This window comes from Protopterus annectens, chromosome 13.part0 (genome assembly GCF_019279795.1).
Source record: "Protopterus annectens isolate FY-2018-M chromosome 13.part0, PAN1.0, whole genome shotgun sequence".
NCBI lineage: Eukaryota > Metazoa > Chordata > Ceratodontiformes > Protopteridae > Protopterus > Protopterus annectens.
The window spans coordinates 102,691,290-102,711,117 of NC_056747.1; the positions used below are offsets into that span (position 1 = coordinate 102,691,290).

Below are 19,828 nucleotides of genomic sequence, written 5' to 3' on the forward strand. Positions count from 1 at the left end.
AACCAGTCACAAATGGTGTCCCACAAGGCTCGGTCCTGGGACCCCTACTCAGAGGTGATCTCTGCTTGACTTACAAAGCCATGTCCAACTCAGAATTGATGGACATGCTCCATCTAAAGAAACCCAAGTCACTGCGAGCCGCTCTCTCTAGTGAGCTAAACCTCGCCAACAACAATAAATAGAATATGGCGGAGGGATAGATTCCTGTCACAGAGACTCCCCATGCTTTGGAACAAAATTCCTAACTACATTAGGCAGATCCCCTCACTAACACTCTTCAAGAGAAACCTTGACGAGTAGATGGGTAACAGAAAATACACCCCTGGGATCACTTCATTGGTTCTTCTTGACAGAGGCTCAGTTAATTAATCAATGGGTCGGTGAAAGCTGACACACTCTGGCTAGGTTTATAAATGCCCTCGGGCAAATAGTCTAGTACCTACCTATGAACCTAAAAAGTATGAAACTCTGATGGCTAATGAATAATTATAATCTTCAGCGATTTATCATAAAATAAAAAATGTTAGAGGTGGCAGAATAAAAACATAATCAAAATCAGGGACAAATTACAATTTAAGAGGCACAGGACCTCCCTGAATTTCACAGACAAAACACACAGATTTGTAACCGATTGTTACTACAACAAAAACGTCACCAAATATCCTTTCCCATAGTGCACCACTTCTACCAGTGGCTAGTGTTGGAGAAGCGATTGAAATTCGCTATCACGCATTTCTCACACGGCTGAGGGCAGTTTGTTACTGAACGAAACAATGGCGGGTGCAACGGATACTATGGTCAATAACATTCAGAAGATGTAAGACATTGCTTTGTTTTACCTCATTTTTTGTATTTTAGGGGTGTTTGGTGCACCATGGGTTGTGTTGCGCAGTTAACCCCTTCTGTGTTATTGGTGGTGCCTAGAACACGACTTACTGGGATTAAACGGTCTTTTGATTTAAGACTTGGTTGATGATGTTTACTTAGAAACGGTTGTTGTGGGAAATAGCTTAACGGACTAGCACCGTCGGGTAGTGGAGGCCGCCGATCGATAATCGCGGCCCACGTTTAAGTTATATTTTTCCTAGTAAATGTTTGCTTTTATAATAGTCAGTGTCGTGATTGTATCGAATGTGATGAGAGTTTTACTTGGTGATAGTTGTTGCGACCATTGTCAGAACAAAGGGGCTGATGGCCTGGCCGAGTCTTGGCCTTTGTTGTAGCTCGTGACTCTTGGTGTTGAATCTTTTTGAACTGTGATTTAAGCCATTTTTTAAAATAGTTGGGGATTGTCAAAGAAGTGTTAAAATACATCCTGTAATAGCTTTCACGGTATGTGACCTTTTTGTGAGGGGGGAACGGGTTGGCCGGTGGTTTTTAAAGTGCCATTTTAGCGGAGAATAACGTACAAAGGCCTGGACACTTATTTTGCTGAGTTTATCGATTTAAGGAGAGCGGCTTTTTGTAGTCTTAACAAATTCCCCGCAATGTGTTAGTTGACGGGTTAACACGTCGTCCTGCCCACGATCCCCGGTACGTCTTCGCCATGATTGTTACTACTGAGACTCCCTACGGAGCACACTAGGTTGACGCGTGTAGTGTTGCATTATGGTCGGTAATTGATTCGAAAACTTAATTTTTGTTGCATTACAGTTAGCATGCACATTGTAGACCATTGGGAGGGTTCTTTCGCAGTCAAATTCCAACCGGTTGGTGGGCCATATTAAGCCATGTCATAAGTACATGAGTTTGGTTTAGGAGCGTTAAGTTTTAACGTGGCCTGCACTGCAGCTCCTTACAAACAGCGCAGTGGCGTGCCCCGCCCAGGCACAGTGCAATTCCACCATTACTGCTTGTGTTCGTTAGAAATGTTGCCGGTATTGTCTGTTCTTATTGGTTGTTGGTGTGGTGGGTGGGCTGGATTGTTTTTGAGCATCTAATGTCATTTACTTAATCGAATATAGAAATGAACGTGAAGGTTCTGATGGTAAACACCAAACACTTAAAATCTTCATGCATAAACAAAGAACAATAAAATTTTCAAGAATCAACAAATCTACAGTTTAATGAACTTAATGCAAATTAGACATCACATGAAAATATTGGTTAAGAAATGGGTACAAGTTGGAGAGAAGAGGGGTGAAGAAGGGAGAGGAAGGAGTTGGATGGTGGTTCATATTTAGGGATATAGTTTATCCTGGTCTTTCTGAATGGTTTTGAAGGATTTGGAGTGAGAATGTTGACCTCTTGTATACAGAGATAGAGTTTCAGGTCTTGACATTACGAGTACAGATTATGCCCATCAGATTTGCTAGGTTTGTGGACAGTCAGTTTTTGGTCATTGGATCGTAATGACAGACTGGGAAGGGAGTTGTCTGGGCAGTTGTATACTTTAGGACACCATATGTGGTTTGCTGTGGGCGGTACCGACTTGAATGCCATCCTGATGGGGTTGTGAGTTATGCGTGTAATGCATATATTGGTTGATGATCAAAAAGTACGGAATTAAAATATTATTCTATTGAGCATTACTGATTGTCAGTGCTGGACGGCCATGCACGTCAGGAAGTGGGCTGCTGCCTCTTCTTTACACTGTTTTAAGAGTCTAGCAGTTCATTTGGAGGGGGGGGGGCTGCAAGTGCATTAAAGGGCATTGCTCAGTTTAGGTTGAGCTGCTCGTCTTGGTGTGTATTGGTATAAGCTATATTTATCGTGTAGAGTGGTATTTAATGCCATACATGCAGTTGGATGCTGTGTAAATCTGCAGGTGGCAAGAAGTTGTGTGTACATCTGGTTGATGGAATTTTTCTAACCAGTAGTGTTATACAATGTTGGGTTCTGAAAAGGGTATTTGCTGCGAGTTTGACAACTTCGGTCAAGTCTTGCTTTTTGTGATGGCTGTAGTGTAGTTTTTAGTCACATTGGTGCGGGAGGTTATGGATCTGTAAAGCATCCCATGTTGCTGATGAGTTCTTGTTAAGCTAAAGTCTGCATGAACTTTAAGTCTTTTTAAGGAACCACTATAGAGTATGAACTTGTATACCAAGCTATCAACTTTATGAACTTGTCTCTTGCTTAAGTAGTAAGATTACTAAGTTGTTACGTATAACTATTGCATTCTAGTCTTAAATTTGTACTGTACCCGAAGTTACTATTATCTGAATAGTGGAGTTTATCTCCCCAGGCCTCTACTGAAAATGGACGTATCTAGTTGGATTAGCCCAGTCAATGAATGTAAAATAAATAAATTCTTGTGCAACTTTGTATGTACTTGTTGAATTTGATTATTGTCCTTACAAATTTATGAGAAATGACTGCGGTGGTTGTATTACCAAGAGGAAAGGCTTGTTTTTTTTTCTGAGAGGGGGCTAGACATCTCCAGCAGCTGGAGAGACCACAGAGGTACCTAACCAAGAGGATAACTGGCCTCAAACAGTTGCCCTATGCAGCATGATTGAAAAAGCTAAGACTGTTTTATGTTTCATACCGCTTTCTTAGAGGCTATCTTTGTCTAACGTACAGAGCCATGTCCAACCCAGAAATTGTTGAAAATGCTCCATCTTAGCAAAACCAAATCTACTAGAGCTACACGCTCTAGGGATATAAACCTCAACACAACAATGAATAGAACATGCTGGAGGGATAGATTCCTTTTGCAGAGACTTCCCTTACTATGGAACAGGGTCCCGATCTACATAAGACAGAGCCCCTCACTATCACTCTTCAAGAGGAACCTTGATGAGTGGATGGGTAACAAAGTTCTCACCGGGGATCACACCAACAGCACTACTAGATAGGGGCCAAGGGTACTAGCTGCTAGTACAAGGGTCTAGGGAACTACTGAAGGGGCGGTGAATACTGCACAACGTGGCTGGGCGGCAGGTGGCCTAGTATCAACCTATGACAACTTTGGGTTCACAAAAGAGAAGGTAGAAAAAGAAGCAGGTGAAAATGAAAAAAAAAATGAAACTTGGAAGGATTGATAGCATTACTGTATGAAAAAAGAAATGGACAGATGTTGACTACGTGGCTCAAGCTGTGGATGTACTATGCCAGCTGGATGAGAATTGTACTTTTGCAAATTTAATGCGTGATGAAAACATTGGGATTTAATTAGACTATTCATAATTACTTCATAACATTTGATAGAGCAGATGTAGCTGTATTAGAAGTTGATTCAATTATTAGAGGAACTGATGCTATCTTTTGCAGAAAAGATAATGAACATTGAAATGTTTGCCAGGAGCAAAAACAGATGTGAGATGAGCCTTGTAATGCCTTAAAGCGAGGAAGTACTGATCTGTTTTTATTCACATGGGTACAATGACCTCGCCTGCAAGACTACTGTTAGTAGGGAACACAGCCCTCTTCCATCTTAACACTATTTTAAGCTATACTATTTTTTTTTTCACGAGTTGCATGTAGAAAGGATAACCAGGTCACGTGAAAATATGTTGTAAATACTTGCATGGAAAAATGTCCTGTTTTTAAAAAAAATGGAAATGTGTAAAGCATCCAAGCCTAGTTTGGGGCACGTGTTTCGATGTGGTGTGCATTTGTCAAGATCATGGAGGTTAGCTTTTGAAGCACCTAATAAAAAATGAGAGAAGGTGCGATAAGGATTAAAGATGGTTATGAGTCGTGTGATTATTACATGTTACCAGCAATACTATAGACTATTACTGTAACAGTAAAGACAACCCTGGAACATACAACAATTGTTGGAGTGTGTGTGATACCACCAAAGTCAAGTGCTGATGACCTAGACATTCATAGATTTCTTGTACAAAACAAAGGAGGGAAGGGTAATAGATGGGGACTTGCATGTACCAGAAACAGACTAGAATAATGATTCAACATTAGTAAGGAAATCTTTCACAACTTGGTTCAGGAACAGCAGTAGCATCAGATTATTAAAAACTGCCAGGGAAAGGAACATGCTAGACATGTTTGTGTTTCTAAAGAATTTACAGTACTTGTGTATTATCGCAACCAGATTTTCGTGGTTGCGAAACTCGCATGCTGCAAAGAAATGGAGTGCGGGGAAACATCAAGGTGTAATTTCACTTTACTAAGGAAAAACAAGTTTGGGAAATGTTTTGGAATATAAATGTGAGATTCTCCTTCTTGTCTTTGTGCATTACACATGCACACTTCAATTCTCACGGCTGCTGCTTTACTGCAGAAAGGAATACTGTGACTGTAAGGAAAGAGTGCTGCCAAGAAAAGCACCTGCACCACATAATGGAAATGCTTTAGGTAACGTCTTTGTCTAACACTTTGCGCATAGACTCGAAAGGAAAGTTTTGTTAACAGCAAGTTGCAGTAAGGAATGGCTTTCAAAAATGTTGGTGGGTGATGTTGACAGGTGATTCTGGGGTTTGTTTCTGACAGGAGAACTTGTCAGCAGTGGGTTGTTTTTGTGTTGTTGATGGTGGTTTCCTCAGACAAACTGAGATTGTACTTCACTGGTTTCTGGAAGGTATTACAATGGAAAATATGTGGATTGCTCATTTCCTGGTTTTGTCTTCTTTTTTTATGCGGGGGAAGGTTGTCACTGACTGTAGTCAGGAGTGCTACAAAACAGTGTTTTGCATGGGCAAGATAGGTTTCACATGACATGCTGCCAGGGAAGTGCATACATAAACAGCCAAACGTAGTTTTTAATTTTTTATTGAAAATCCTGCAGTACAACAACTGTTAAGTGTGAAAGAAAACAAATTGACTTGATTACAACATCAGCGGTCAGATTTTAATGTTGGGAAGCAAGCACTACTATTGTGAAAATCTGCTTTCGATAATACAGAAGTACCAAAGTTGCTGTTACTTCAAGTTTTGCCACCATTGAGTGATCGTGGGGGTTATAAAGGTTAATTTGTCACTACATGATGATTCCATGCTGAAATCTAAACCAGTGCGCAAATTATTGGTTATAGATTATGTGGAAGCAACAGTCACTGTGTAAACTGGAGTGGTATGTTTGGTGGAAAAACTGCAGATAGAATGTGGAAAGTTTTGAAAGAGAAATGGAGTGCATAAAATCAATTTAACCTCTGGGTCTAGGCATACAACATCAGGGCGATAGATTTTCGTAAGAACAGGGTACCTGATTAAGTTGAGAGATGAAAATATAAGTGGGAGAGAGGTCCAACTACAACTTTGAAAGTAAACAAGCTGGGCAAACACGCATAGTTTGAGACAGGATCAAGAAACATTTGAATTATATGAAGATGTTAAGCATAATAGGAAACCTTTTTGTAGATAGATAAGATGTGGAAGGAGTAAAGACATACAAATTGATAAACTGTATGTAGATGCTAAAATTTTCAGTAACCTATTGTGGATGTTTATAAAATCCTTAAGCAAGAACAGTTTGGTTCCACAAAGGTGGTGATGAGTGATCAGTGACTGGGTAACCTCCGATACTAGAATCAAATTGGGTTATACTGAAAAAGAACTGGGCAAACTGGATCCAAGCAAAGCATAAGGGGCAGAATTGGTAATGACCTTAGAACACCTTTAGCAAACGCTTTACAGTACCATTATATCTATTGTTTAATAGGCCATTTGAATATGGGGAGATTCCTCAAGATTGGAGACATGTACTTATGTCTATAAGGGAAAGGGGAGTAGGACAAACCCAGAGTCGTACAGACCCTTAAGTTTACTTTCATGTTGTGGAAAAGTAATGGAGCATGTAATACTGGATACGCTATCAGAATTGGATAGGCTGGGACTTGAAACCATATGTTGAAAAATCGTTACAGGTGATCTATTGTAACAGTATAGTAGCTATGAATGAAACGTTGTGTTGTGGTGTCATTTTATATATATTTAACTTCAGCATTTTACACGGCCATACACAACACTGGTCAGGAAGCAATAACTAGGTATTGATGTGCTTTTGATAAGATGGATAGTTGCTTGCTTCATGGATAAGCATGGACAGGTGATATTCTTGATTAGTCAGGGTGCCCAACAGGGCTATGTCTTTGGCCCTTGCTTGTTTACACGCATCATTCAGACCTGACTCTCAGCTGAGGTGTTTGCAGTCTGTAAGTAGATGACCTGAAATTGGGTAAACTTATTACGTGTACTAGATAAGATATGTTTGCAAAAGAACTCTACTAAATTGACCATTTGAGCACAAAAGAATAATATGCAGAGAAATGCATCAAAAACTAAGCATATGAGATTTGTGAGATGTAAATTGAAAGAATATTTAGTACAGCACACACTGAAACTGTACATTCATTTAAGGACCTGGATATATTTGGTAGATCCAGCTCAGTTTTTTTCTAATCGTATCAGCCAGTTGGCTAAAGATAGTTGTACAACTGTAGGTTCCAGGTTATGGTTGTATAAAGTTTATAACGTCTACGAAATCCTTGTTTTCGTTGCATTAGACCCAAAGTGGAGTATGAGAACAATATGGAAACCTTAAGAAAAGCACAAGTAAACTGGAAAGTGTACAGCAGAAATATACCAAGGGCATCCATGGATGTGAACATTAGTTATGAAAGACTAAATATCAACTTGTGTAATAGAATATCTAATTTGGGTATGTAGGATGTTTAGGGACAGCTACCTCTGGGAATGTTTGGAGTTACCAAAAAGTAATAGAGCGAGTCTATGTAGAAGATTTTATAGTGGTGAGAATTTATACTTATTAATTCTGAGAGCAGCTGATGCATGGAACAGACTACCAAATTATATTAAAACCGTATTTTTAAGAACAGTATGGCAAAAGTGTAGTTTGTAATAACTTGTGGATTTTTTTTGGATAATTAGAGGTTTTAGAGTGGTTTGGTTCCAGTGACTTTTTATTCATTGTGTGAATGCAGGAGGTACACCACAGTGTAACCATACCCAGATATGTGGAGTTCATGTTGTATCTAACAGCGCATCATACAGCTAAGTTCCTCATACTCCCTGCGTCATTGCCAACTAAAATGTCATTGAAGTCAGTAGGCATTTCTGTTGTACTTGAGAGGCCAATGACTGGGTCCATGTGCTGCTGTAATCTCCATTATCGGGGGAGCTAATCAGATATGGTTTAATTACCAGGACTGTGCTAAATTCTTATCCCAAATGCATGCCCACCCCACCCTAGTATTTGTGTTAAAACTGTAACTTCGCTTGTATTTTAGGCAGAGATCTGTGGTGAATCTGAACTACATCCAAGGCATCCACTGTGTTCAACAAAAAAGTATATTTTAAGCTTGCGTTGCACTTTTTTGAACTGTTTTTTGCTCAATTGCTGCTTCATTTTTTGCTGTTTTTTACTGCTGTGACTGTTTGTTTTCTGCACTTTGAAATACAGAAGTACTAGAAATTCATAACTTAGGCTAGATTCAGATTTGCTGAATCTAGGCTGTTTGGTATTACTTGAGCACTTAAAACCAGCGATTGTACATTAAGAAGGCCCTCCTGCACCCTGGTGGCAGAAGTGTGTAGCCCTGGACCCATCTGAGTTATGGATTGTTGGGAAAAGGGCCCAGTTTTGGGTTTTCTTATTGGTTAATTTGTGTTAAAACTTAACTTTATAGATGCTGATGCTTAAAAACATAATTTTCCCTTTGTGTGCTAGAAAACCTTCCTTAGCTACACAGTTTTTCTGTGTGTAACACTGTTGCATGTTGCTACCTGTTGAGCAGGTGCACATTCTGATGCATTGACGCAGTCGTAGTTCTCCACAGAACTGCCCATCTCCACTAATTAATGAAATGTATACTTTTTATAATGGACAGTTTTCCACCATTTCGCTAGCCAGCCTGATTGACGTGGGCATCCTGAGGCAGTGTAGTAATTTCTTCATGTATACTGACATTTGAGAGATGTAACTGTACCACGAAATTAGAATCGGTCCTCTCGCATAATGATATACAAGACCTTACAACAGGTTGTCGGTACACACATCTCCCCTCTCGCCCAAGATAAGGTAAGTCACGCAAACCCACATATGCAGAGACACTCACTAAGAGCCTGCCAATAAACCAGAGACGACCTAAGGAAAAACACTTCAAAACATAATGTTCTGGTCATAGGTGACTCTGAGCTACACTGACATTCTCATCAGGTTGAACAAGAAGGTCGCAGCCATTTGTCATGTGCCAGGATCCATCAAGTTGCTCAGCAACAAGTACTGTTATGACTTTGTCATAGTACATGTTGGTGTGAATGACTTGAAACTTGCATCTCTGGATTATTTGAAGTGAGACATGACTGAACACTCAGATTGTGTCTCGGGCAGGTAGGTCCCTAGCCCTATGCACCATTCTACCCTCACCTAAGAGGGTACAACAATGCAGACAAACAAATGATTGATTTCAATAATTGGCTTGGTTTCTGGTGTCATTCCAGGGTGATCAGTATCTGTCTGCTTTGGAAGACATGGTCGACAGGCCACACTGCTTTGCCAGAGATGGCCTTCAACTGTCTCCTCAAGGCTTTTGAATAGTGGCAAAGATGCTTGCCTCCTACACAGTGCATTTTTAGGAATGGGCAAACAAAACTTCAGATAGATCCACTGCTTAATGCTAGATGCTTAAACAGTAAACTGCAGTCCATGGAAGCACTCCTCACTTTGGAAGATGCTGATGTTTGTGCAGTCACTGAGACGTGCCTGAAGGCCGCTGGGAGCTCCCCAGCTGTACAAGACTACAATGTCTTTCACATGTTCAGACCCCAAAACAAGTGTGAAGCTGCCGTGAAGGTGTATCCATCTTCGTTGAATCCAAGTACACCTTGGGACTGGTGAAACAGTACGACTCTCGAGCTACTCCAGGTCCAATGTAACTATATAGGTAAAGTACTCCTCCACATCATCGCTGGCTACAGGTCACCTACCGTGAACCAGGAGAGGCACACCGCTTACCTGCACTTGCTAGAGTCCATCAATTGGGCGACTTACTTGAGCACAAACATGATTGCTACAAAGTCCCTGGACACTGGACTTAAATGTCCTTTATCTAGTGCCCACCAACATGGGGGGGGGGTCACTGCACTACCCTGTGTGCTGCCCTCCCTGGTAAGGTCTGACCATAAACCTGTCTCGTTTTGAAGTAACTTATCAAACCTGCCCCGTGGAGTGAGAAAAAAATGTCTCCAAAACAAACTTGCCTACCAAGTGATGGTATAAAAAGTTTCAAAGGCCCTGACAACAATGACTCCTATGCCGAGGAATACAAAAATGCCCTGTGCAGCCACATAAATGCATTGGCTCTGCTGTACCCATCAGGAACAAAACCATGCCTTCCCGAAAAAACAAGCCACCTTGGTGGACTGCGATTTATAAATTAAGTTTATATAGCAAAAGAAAGGAATCTGATATCCCAAAACAGGCAGGAACTTGCTAAGTAGAGAGAGAATACAATCGCCAGCTTGAACAAGCAAATTATATCTTGTTCAAGTCCTCAAGCCTTAGCTAGTTAAAAGTCTAAATTAGCATCTCTAGCTAAAGATGGTCGTAAGGCATTCTTTAGCTACATCCAAAACCTAAAAGGGAGTGCCGAGCATATTGTGGGACCAGATAACATTCCGGGCTGCTTACTAAACAATCTAAAACAAAACCTAGCAGAACCACTGTGCACTCTCTAACCATATCCTGAGAAACTGGCTTTGTCCCGGCAGAGTAGGTAACAGCAACAGTAAGTAATCACCTTGTACAAAGGGAGTTCATCAGAAGGCCCTGGGAACTATTGACCCATTCCCATAGGCCTAATCAGCCTCCTCTGCAAGACAGTGGAAAACCGCCATGTACCTTATCCACAAAGACATAGAGGACCTTCAAACCCTTGACCCGATCCAGTTTGATTTAGTCAGGGGTAGAGCTTGCTTATTAAACCTAGTGGCCTACTTTAAGAATGTTACCAAAGCCCTGAATTAGTAGATACCTTCTATCTTTGATTTAGCCATGGCCTTTGACACACCCCTTCGGGTATCACAGAGAAACTCAGCTGGGGATTAACTCCCCCATTACTAGATGGGTAGCACACTGGCTCACTGACGGACTCCCCAATTTCAACAGTGTGTGTTCTACTTCCACCAGTAGACCAGTGGGGTACCAGAAGGATCTGTTGCTGAGCCATCTGCCATTTGGAATCCATTTCTCTAATGTCTGCTAGATGGTCCTGTGGCTTACCAAGTTTGTAGATTACTATAATCTGGGGGCAATCAAAGTCTTCCAACTATCTTAACATATTACAGAAAGGGCTGACGCAGATGATTGGTGCCAAACTCATGGACTAAAAATGCAAAAAACCTCATCATTCCCTTTTGTAAAGAAGTAGCCCTTGCTAATTATGATACAGATAGCACCCTTCTAAGCTCAAACTCAGTGGTGCGAGACTTGGGAACAATCTAAACTTATCACCATGTGTCTAGTAGTAAGAAAGCATTCTGCGTTGTGCATCTCCTAAATAAGGGTATCTCCTCCAAGACCAGGGAGATTATAGCTCTGCTATACTCTTTTTATCACATCTCCTAATTGAGTGCAATGCTCCCTTCTGTGTGTGCCTCTGCAGACACCTGCAGACACTGGAGAAACCACAGAGGTTTCTAACCCAAGAGAATCCAGGGTCTTCAAAACATCAGATACATGGAAAGACTGAAAGCCCTGTCACTGTACTCTGTATAATACAGGCTGCTTGACCTGCAGAGCAGTCTTGGAGCCTACCTTAATTGGAAGTGCTGTACATCCTGAAAAGTCAAATGGAACAAGAATAACTCGCTCCACGGATTTCTGCCTAGCCTGTGACATTAATGGAACATGCTGGAGAGAAACGTACATCTCTCAACGATTGCCACTGCTCTGGAATAAGCTCTTGCTTCATGTGAAGTAGCGCTCTTCAGTGACCCTCTTCAGGCGCAATCTTAGCAACTGGGTGGGTGACCATAAATTCAAGGGGTGGTGCCTATGTCCCTCATGCACAGTATGAACCTGTAGTGAGAATCCGTGTAAGAGGTTGGTTTGTTTTCTTTCTCACATCTGGCATGCAGGTGGTGTTGTGGCCTCCTTGCTTTTTGAGGATTTGTTGGCAGGCTCTGCAGTGTTCATCCTGTGCCAAGAAATAGTAATGAGATTCATTTGAAATGTAGGGCATCCTTAATTGTGATGTTGGTATTGTCACAATGAAGTGTATAGTACCAAGGGGAGCTGGAGTTCTCTGCTGCTGTGTGTGTGTGTGTGTGGGGGGTCTGTGTTCTAATTCAGTAAGGGTGTTAAGTATCAGTTAAGATATAGGCAGACAAAATAAGCCGATTTTAATAAACATTTCCAGTTGCAAACCTGCATCACATATTATGTATCATTACTTCAGCATTGCATGAATTCCTGTCTTCCCTTAAACCTCACTCCTTATTCTGCATGTTTTGTTCTCACAATTCCCACTTTTTTTCTGTGTAATTTGCTCTTGCCTGCTTCTAAATCTCTCTCTTCCTGTTCTTACATCCGTTACACTATTCAGCACTGCAAATGCAGTTGGTTTGGACTTGGATTTCCATTTTCTACTAATTGCGTGGTTTTTTTTTTTTTTTTGTTGTTGTGTGCAGGCACCAGAATTTATTTATTTTTATTTTATTTTACATTTGTTGACCGGGCTAGTCTAGCTGGATACATATCCTTTTTCAGTAGAGGCCCGGGGAGAAAAGCTCCCAACCATGAGAACAGTTTAGCATTACAATTTTATGGAAATCTTACATTGTAAAGTATAACAAAACAGTAAAAAACCTTATATACATATTTGTAGTGAGAATTAAACTTGAGGCCTTAGGTAATTCAGATCCTGTATCCCAGCTCAAAAAATGTTTCTGTGGTTGCTTCCTTCTGCTCATGCAGTATTTCGTGTGGTAACTCGTTACTCTCTCAAAACGTACATTGCAAGTTGGTCTTCTTCCCCATCACACCACCAGCAATTGGTATCTACCCGTGGAAAAAATCTTTGTGGAGTTCGGGAGTACAAAAGTAGCTATGCAGACGCTTCCAAGCAGAAGTCCTCAATCCTGTAGACTTTGAATATTTGCGAGCCTTGCATATGTCCTTCCACTGTTGCCTTTGTGAATTGCTTATCTAACCTCATATTTATTGTGGAGTACTTGTGCAGTATTTTTTTTTTTTTTTTTTTTTTTTTTTTTTTGAACAGCAGCTTCTGCTCCATGTTCAATTAAAAACTCTAGTAGAGCAGGTGTTTTAAGATTCCCACAATCACTTTCTCTTTGCCTTTACTCGTATCAGTCCCTAATAGGGAAGGGAGTCTGGAGTGTAGTTGGCTGCTTCCCATTTTTTACCTTTCCCTCTCTGGATATTTGTTCCCAGTACCTAGGGTTATTTTTGTTAGACCAGCAGAACTCACTAGTTTAAATTGCCAATCAGTTGTACCTTGATGGCACTTTTAATAATACAGGACACCAGAAAGCGGGTGCATTAGACTTTGCAGTCCACATTAATCTAACCCGAATGCTTTTACTTGGTTTACATTTCTTGGGGGGGGGGGGGTTAGTAATCTTCTCACTTGATTACGGGTAATTCTGAATTTGTTTTAATGCGTGTCAGTAGAAAACCTTTTGTTGGTGCAGAATTAACATTAATCTTTATTTAAATACAGTGAAACTATCGATGATGATAAGAGAAGAGAGAGAACTTTTAGACGTCCAATGAACCGCTTTGAGCCATACCCTTTTCCTTCAAGAAGATACAGAGTATTCATGACCAACATTCCATTTGACGTGAAATGGCAGTCTTTAAAAGATTTGGTTAAAGAGAAAGGTAAACCTTATTCTATCTACTACACCACCTTTTTTCTTTCTTTTTTTTTTTTAAATTCTCTTATCAACAGGTTAGATTGCTTGGGGACTGTTTGTGTGTAGAAGATTTGTCTTTAGCTCTTTGGCCTTTGTGTTGCTGACATTCTTATTGTGAGACAAAGTGTAGTAATTGGGTTTAAGCTTTCCAGCCACTGACTTTTGGGTATCAGAAAATCTGCTCACCTCTTGGGTTATTGTACTCTGTTTAGTAGACCAGACAGAGTACCCTTAGTGGTTGATATTTTGGGCTACTTCAAGTCTTCAGCTTTAAAATGTAGTATTTGGCTAGTTGGTGTATCAGTTTTAACCCCCCCCCACCCCCCCGTGACAAAATTGTCATGCTGCAGTTTACTAATGCTGTTTTTGCTTGTAGTGTAGTGTTTGAACTGAACATGGAAGTTTAGGCCAGCTGTTAGTGGATCAGTTTTTAAAAAGAATGCACTCTTGGTACCTGGCTTAAGAGTGTGGATTGACTTGATGCCTCCCTGCTAGACCTGAATTTGAATACATAAGTCTGTCTTGAGTTGCAGGATTAGATGTAATCTGTTTGGAATAAGTTGACGAGTAAGAGAAAGTAGTAGATTATTTGAAAATTTTTGTCCTTCAGTAATTTGAGAGAAGTCCGTTTTTCTGCAAGGAGCTTATTTATGCTCTGTTTTGCATACTAAGTCTTGGTTTGCTGATGGGCCATATATACTCTTGGTTTGGGGTATTTCATTTAATCTTGATTTGCAGATGTTGATGGCTGTAAGCTCCTCCTCAGATTGAGTAGCCAGCTGCTTTGTGCAGATGTATGCATTCTAGCATTAAATCCTTAGCATGGTACCGTGTTGACAACACCCATCACTTTGGAAGCCTGTGTCTTAAACTGTTCTGCAAGTGGTCAGATGTTGGTCCAGGTTATAACAAATGAAGGTTAGTAGAATTTTTTTTACTTTTTTGGAAAATGTTTTATTTGGAAGCTAGGATAACAGTAAAACTTATTGGAATTGTAGTGTATTTTACTAGGTCTCATTTCAATTTTCCCATTCTGCTGGAGCAAAAATGGGCAACTGCACCCTGTTGGCTTCCATTATCTTTTTACCAGTGTCTTGATTCTTAAAATTAATGTGAATGAATTATGGGGAGTTAACAGCTCTCACTTCTGGAAGGAGTCTGCTTTGGCAGCGATAAACTTGAACAGTTATTTCAGTTCTGGTCTTGCCATTAGGATTCTTAGACCAGCTGGGTGATAGAACTGAATATGGCTGGATAGGTTAGTGATGAACATGTAATTTTTAAAAGTTGTATGATAGAAGAAATTTGATACTACTAAAGTCTATTTGAAATTAACTGAAGTGTCAGTTTGCATACAGTATGTAGAAGTATATTATTTTTAATATAGAGGACGAGGGTACACTGGAGTAGAGTTGGAGCTACCACAACATTTCAATAGACTGCCAACATTTGAACGGTCTGTCAAAAAAAAAAAAAAAGCTTTTGCTGTAATTCTTTTCAAAGGGCCAGAACATGGTTATAGATGCTGATGAGGGGATTACAAGTAAAGGGCTTTCTTGTGTCATTGTGGGTGGTATTCTCATTTGGTAAAAGTCTTTCTTAGTTGTAATTTGTTTCATTGCCAGTGGTGGCATGATTGCTTTCTGTTTTGTAGCCGTTCACAGTTATGTAGAGAGGATGGGGTGTTGTAAATGGAGCAGAAGGCGGTTGTGGAAAGAGGCATGTAAAAGGCCAGTGCAACCCACTGTGTGCCTTTGTACAAAGCACTTTATGAAGAAGTTGCGTATTGTGACGAAGTCTGAAGTCTGTCGATTCTCTCTCAAAAGCTCATTTCTACTTTTGTAATTATGTAGTGGTTGTGCAAGTGAGTGTAAGTTTTTAAGTGTTTGAGGTGGAACAGTGGGTAGCCTTGTATACTCGCAGCAAGCTGTCTCGTGTTAGATTCTCTGCTGGGTTGTCTTCTGTGCATGTTCATGTGGATTTTCTTTAGGTGCTTCAACCCACCTACAGCATGAGGGAGAAATTGGAGGCTCTTAAGTTTTGTGTGAGAGCGAAAGCAAAGACCTGCTGACCTACTTCCTTTCCCCCCTGTGAGCCTTGTAAACTCTGCAGATAATGGCTGTCCATAGGTTCGTTGTGAATCTGCTGCTGCTTGTGCAAGGAAATGTTGTTGCATGTTGTGAACACATGGAATCCTAGACTGTTACAAAAGCTGGTAATGCAATAAGTTAATTTGACTCTGGGGCAGCAGATGGTGTTTGTGGCTTTGTGTACTGCAACTGTACTTTACCTTTTTGTTTAATTTGGATCAGTAGCTGCAATGCTGCTCCCATCAGTAACTGACCATTTCTAGCTCCACTTAAAAATTCCTGTAAATTTAGGAGCAATCTTCCCTCAGAAGCTGATTTTAAAGGGAATGTAAGTATGTATTTAAGCTATGAAGTGCTAGTTGTAGACCCCATTGGCACTTCAGTTGGATAGTTAACACATTGAAAAATAAAGTGGAAGTGCATGCAGTTCAAGGTAGCATTTTTCTTTGGGTTCTGAAAATGCGTGTGTTGGTAAATGGATTCTGTATTTGTGCTGCTTAGTAAGCTTTGATGTAGACAGCATTTTTCATTGTGGAGCAGTAAGCACACTGTAGTGGTATTTACAGTTTATCATTCTTCACAGAAGGGATTATTTAACATACTGGTTTCAGTACTGCTACAGGGTTTTTTTTTTTTTTTTTACTTTTTACTGTGTAGTTGTGCTTGATGGGTAGTAAGTTCCTGTTGGGATTCTCTTTGTATTGTGTGCTATTGGAGCATGAGAATATGAAGTAACATCTTTCTGCTGGAAGTCTGTCTAGTTTGTGCGTCCCTTGAAGATGCAGCATGGGACACTTTCCAGTTTTGCTGCATTGTTAACCTTTTCAATGGCTTAGCTGTTGACTTTGTAATGTGATCTGGCCAAGTGAGAGCTTAACTTGCCCCACTGAGGGTTTTGTTGCCTTCCATTTAGTAACCTTTTGATGCACGCATAGTGATGTTTGCATTCACTGTACTGTTTTCTGGCATTGTCTGCATGTACTGTTTTGTTGGTTTTGGTTGTTCGGAATAGGTATACTTGGGTGTTAACAGATTTATACAAACCTTTGCATGTAGTTTTGTTGGGTGAACTGAAATGTCTAGTGGGCTGAGAAATTACCTAGTGATGCACATGATCTGACAAGTAATGTTTCATACATGCAGTAGTCATTTGGGTTAGCTGTGAGGTACTTGTAGCGCCCATAAGTAGAGGAGGGAATAAGGTTTGCCAGCAGAGGTGTAGAGATGCCATTTAACTGTAAAATGTGTCTGCATCTGTGTAGATTCAGGCCACCTCTAGTAGAATAGTCAAGCTACATCTTCTAAAGAATACATAGGCAAATGGAAAATTACTTTATTTTTTGCTTTCTTTTTTTAGTTGATGGAGCAGTGCAGTTTTAGTTTTATTCAAGAGTATACAATTGATTTTGTCATTCCTGACAAGCCTCATAACACTTCATTGATGTGATAGCATTGTTGACCTCGTGCAACATCAGTTCTTGATTTGCGTAGCTAGTGGCCATGGCAAATAGTTTTGTGGAGGGCTCATAATTTGATGCCATTGCTGTAGTGTATAAACATATGTGCAGCTTACACATTGTCCTCAATTTAAGGTCAGCCCCCACATGGAGCCATTGCTATCACTCAGGATAGGAGGATGAACCTCTTACTCATTCACCCCACCTCTTCAGCCACTTGCATGGTCTGTCACCCCTTTGCCATTTTGTTAGAGCTTGGCGTCAGAAGGTCCGTGTCATTCCACCTTTGAGCTAATTTCGAAAGGGTCACTGGAGATGTGGTGCTGTCCTATCCCTTTAAAATTGGTTGTCGTTTAAGCTGCTGCTTGGATCTTGCTCAAAGTAAGCACGTTTTTGATCTGTTGTGTTTAGTGCTAAGTTTGTATATTGTGAATTCTTTCGGTATAGCAATTTTGTTTTTTATACTTGTGTCGTGAATTTGGGGGGGTCCTTTTCTTTTGCTTTGTCTTGGAGTTGGGCTAAATAACAAGGATAGTGATGCTGAAATATTTTTTGGTTAAGAAGTGAACCATGCTTTCTCAGTTATTTGCAGTGATGTCACTAACATTTTTGTTGGCTTTAATTGCCTGTATCCCACCCCTCAGCTAAAACATTCCCAGGGTATAGCAGTACATTGGCACATTTTATTGCAAATGAGATACAGAAGTAATGGCTAGCTGGTTATTGGTCTTGGCAAACTGGAATGGTAGCAGGAGTGGATCCAGTATACCCTCTGAAATCAGCTTTTACTGGAAAGATGTATTAAAGTTTGCATTCTTCAGGGCTGATCAAAACATTTTTAAGAGTATTGTTGTGTTGGCTCCAAAAGGTTAAAGGTTATGTGAGTTTTTACTAGAAACTAGTGAAAATGTCAGCATATTGCTCTGAAGTTTCATCTTGGAGTTAGTGAACAAAACAGCTGGTGGTAAAGTTTTTATGGGTGTGCAGTACAAAGTTTTTATATAATTTGCTGTAAAAAATGTCCTCCATCACATTTCCCTAGGTGTAAGTTTTCTGCAATTGGTAAAGTTTGCTGGATGAACAGAATTGAAACTGATTTAAGGTAGAAAGTATTTGGTGTAAAGCAGTACATGGTGCACTATCCTATTGTTTAGGGGGGGTACCTGTCACATTATAGATGCAGGGTGCTGTGCATGAATTCAATGTGCAAGAGGTGACATTTTGTGCTGCTTTGGAATAACTCGTCCCAAGTAGATATTTTATAATGTTCAAGCAAATGAGGTGGTTGCCAACATGTCCACCACTCTACCCCTATACTTGTAATCACTATTTTTTTAACTGGGGCAAACCTTGCTCTTCTGTAGAAGGATGAACTGGAGGAGCCGGGGGGCACTGCACTTGCCAGCTTACCCGGGAATAACCTAGAATCTATGACCAACGTCATGCAGATGTGTTGCCTGTAAAGGGGGGGGGGGGTCAGGTCTTTAAGTTGGATGTAGTTGTGTTGCTCAAATACAGAACATGTCCATTGCACACTTCCCTTTGGGGCTGATGGTATGCCCTGGATGGAAAATGGAGGTGGGACATAAAACCTTATTGGACACTAATTGTGTTCCCACTCCTGGGGAATCCAAAGGGTCTGAAAAAAGTTCTTGGCTTACAGGAATTGAACAGGTCATGTAGATGGTCCCTCTTGCTGCAAGGGGGCACATTTCATATTTTTCAGTAGCATTTTGTTTGTGGCTACTGGAGTTCACAGTTAAGTCTGTAGGTTTTTGATCATGCTCTCATGACGCTTGTGGACTATTTGTACTCTCAATATAGCTCGATCACTACTTGTGCCTGGCTTGGTGGCTTTTTGACTTCATCCTTTCTGTGCCTGTAAATATCCTTGTAATTTTTATCAGGTGTTTCTGTGGCCTTTGGTTTCTCTGACAACTTTTGTAAGGCATTATTCAAGATGGATTTGGCTTTTTTTTCGCAGCCTTCCTCTGTCACTGTTTAGAGAATACTTTCATTACAACAGCCAGGAGGGTCTGCTGAGCAGTCGCAATACTGAGGATGAGCGCCAGATCATGGCAGTCTGGAAAAGTTGTGCATTACTCACGCTGTCATTGTTCATCTGCTCACATCCACTTCATTGTTGAACAGTTGATTTGTAATTTCATTCTTCCCGGATGCCCACCCACTACCCCAAAACTAATTGGGGGGGTGTCCTTTCTTAGGTCTTGTACATGTATTGCATGTACACAGCCAGCTTAAAGGTTTTCTCATGCATGTCTGGGGAATTTAAGTCTTATGGGCAAAAGATTTCAAGGTCTCTATGCAGATCACCGGAGGTGAGAGGGCACTCCACCCCCCGCAATCACCGTATACGGTGTATTTTTACTTGTTTGTGCAGAGCAGCGTTATCAACTTGAACTGGCTGATGCTGGACAACTTTCCAAGTAGGCTAACTGAGGCTGTAGCTGCCTCGAGTGC

General features: G+C 40.6%; 1 protein-coding gene across 3 annotated transcripts in view; it reads left to right on the forward strand.

Moving 5' to 3' along the window:
- Positions 1–665: 665 nt before the first annotated feature.
- Positions 666–19,828, forward strand: part of HNRNPM (heterogeneous nuclear ribonucleoprotein M) — a 278,079-nt gene continuing 258,916 nt past the window's right edge. For 2 of the 3 annotated variants that reach the window (XM_044090678.1, XM_044090679.1), the window contains exons 1-2: positions 666–817; positions 13,605–13,765. In XM_044090678.1, the coding sequence (XP_043946613.1) occupies positions 774–817; positions 13,605–13,765 (205 nt within the window). In that variant the 5' untranslated portion in view covers positions 666–773. Of the gene's footprint in view, positions 818–13,604; positions 13,766–19,828 lie in introns of those variants that run through there. The other variant, XM_044090680.1, reaches the window with a different exon arrangement.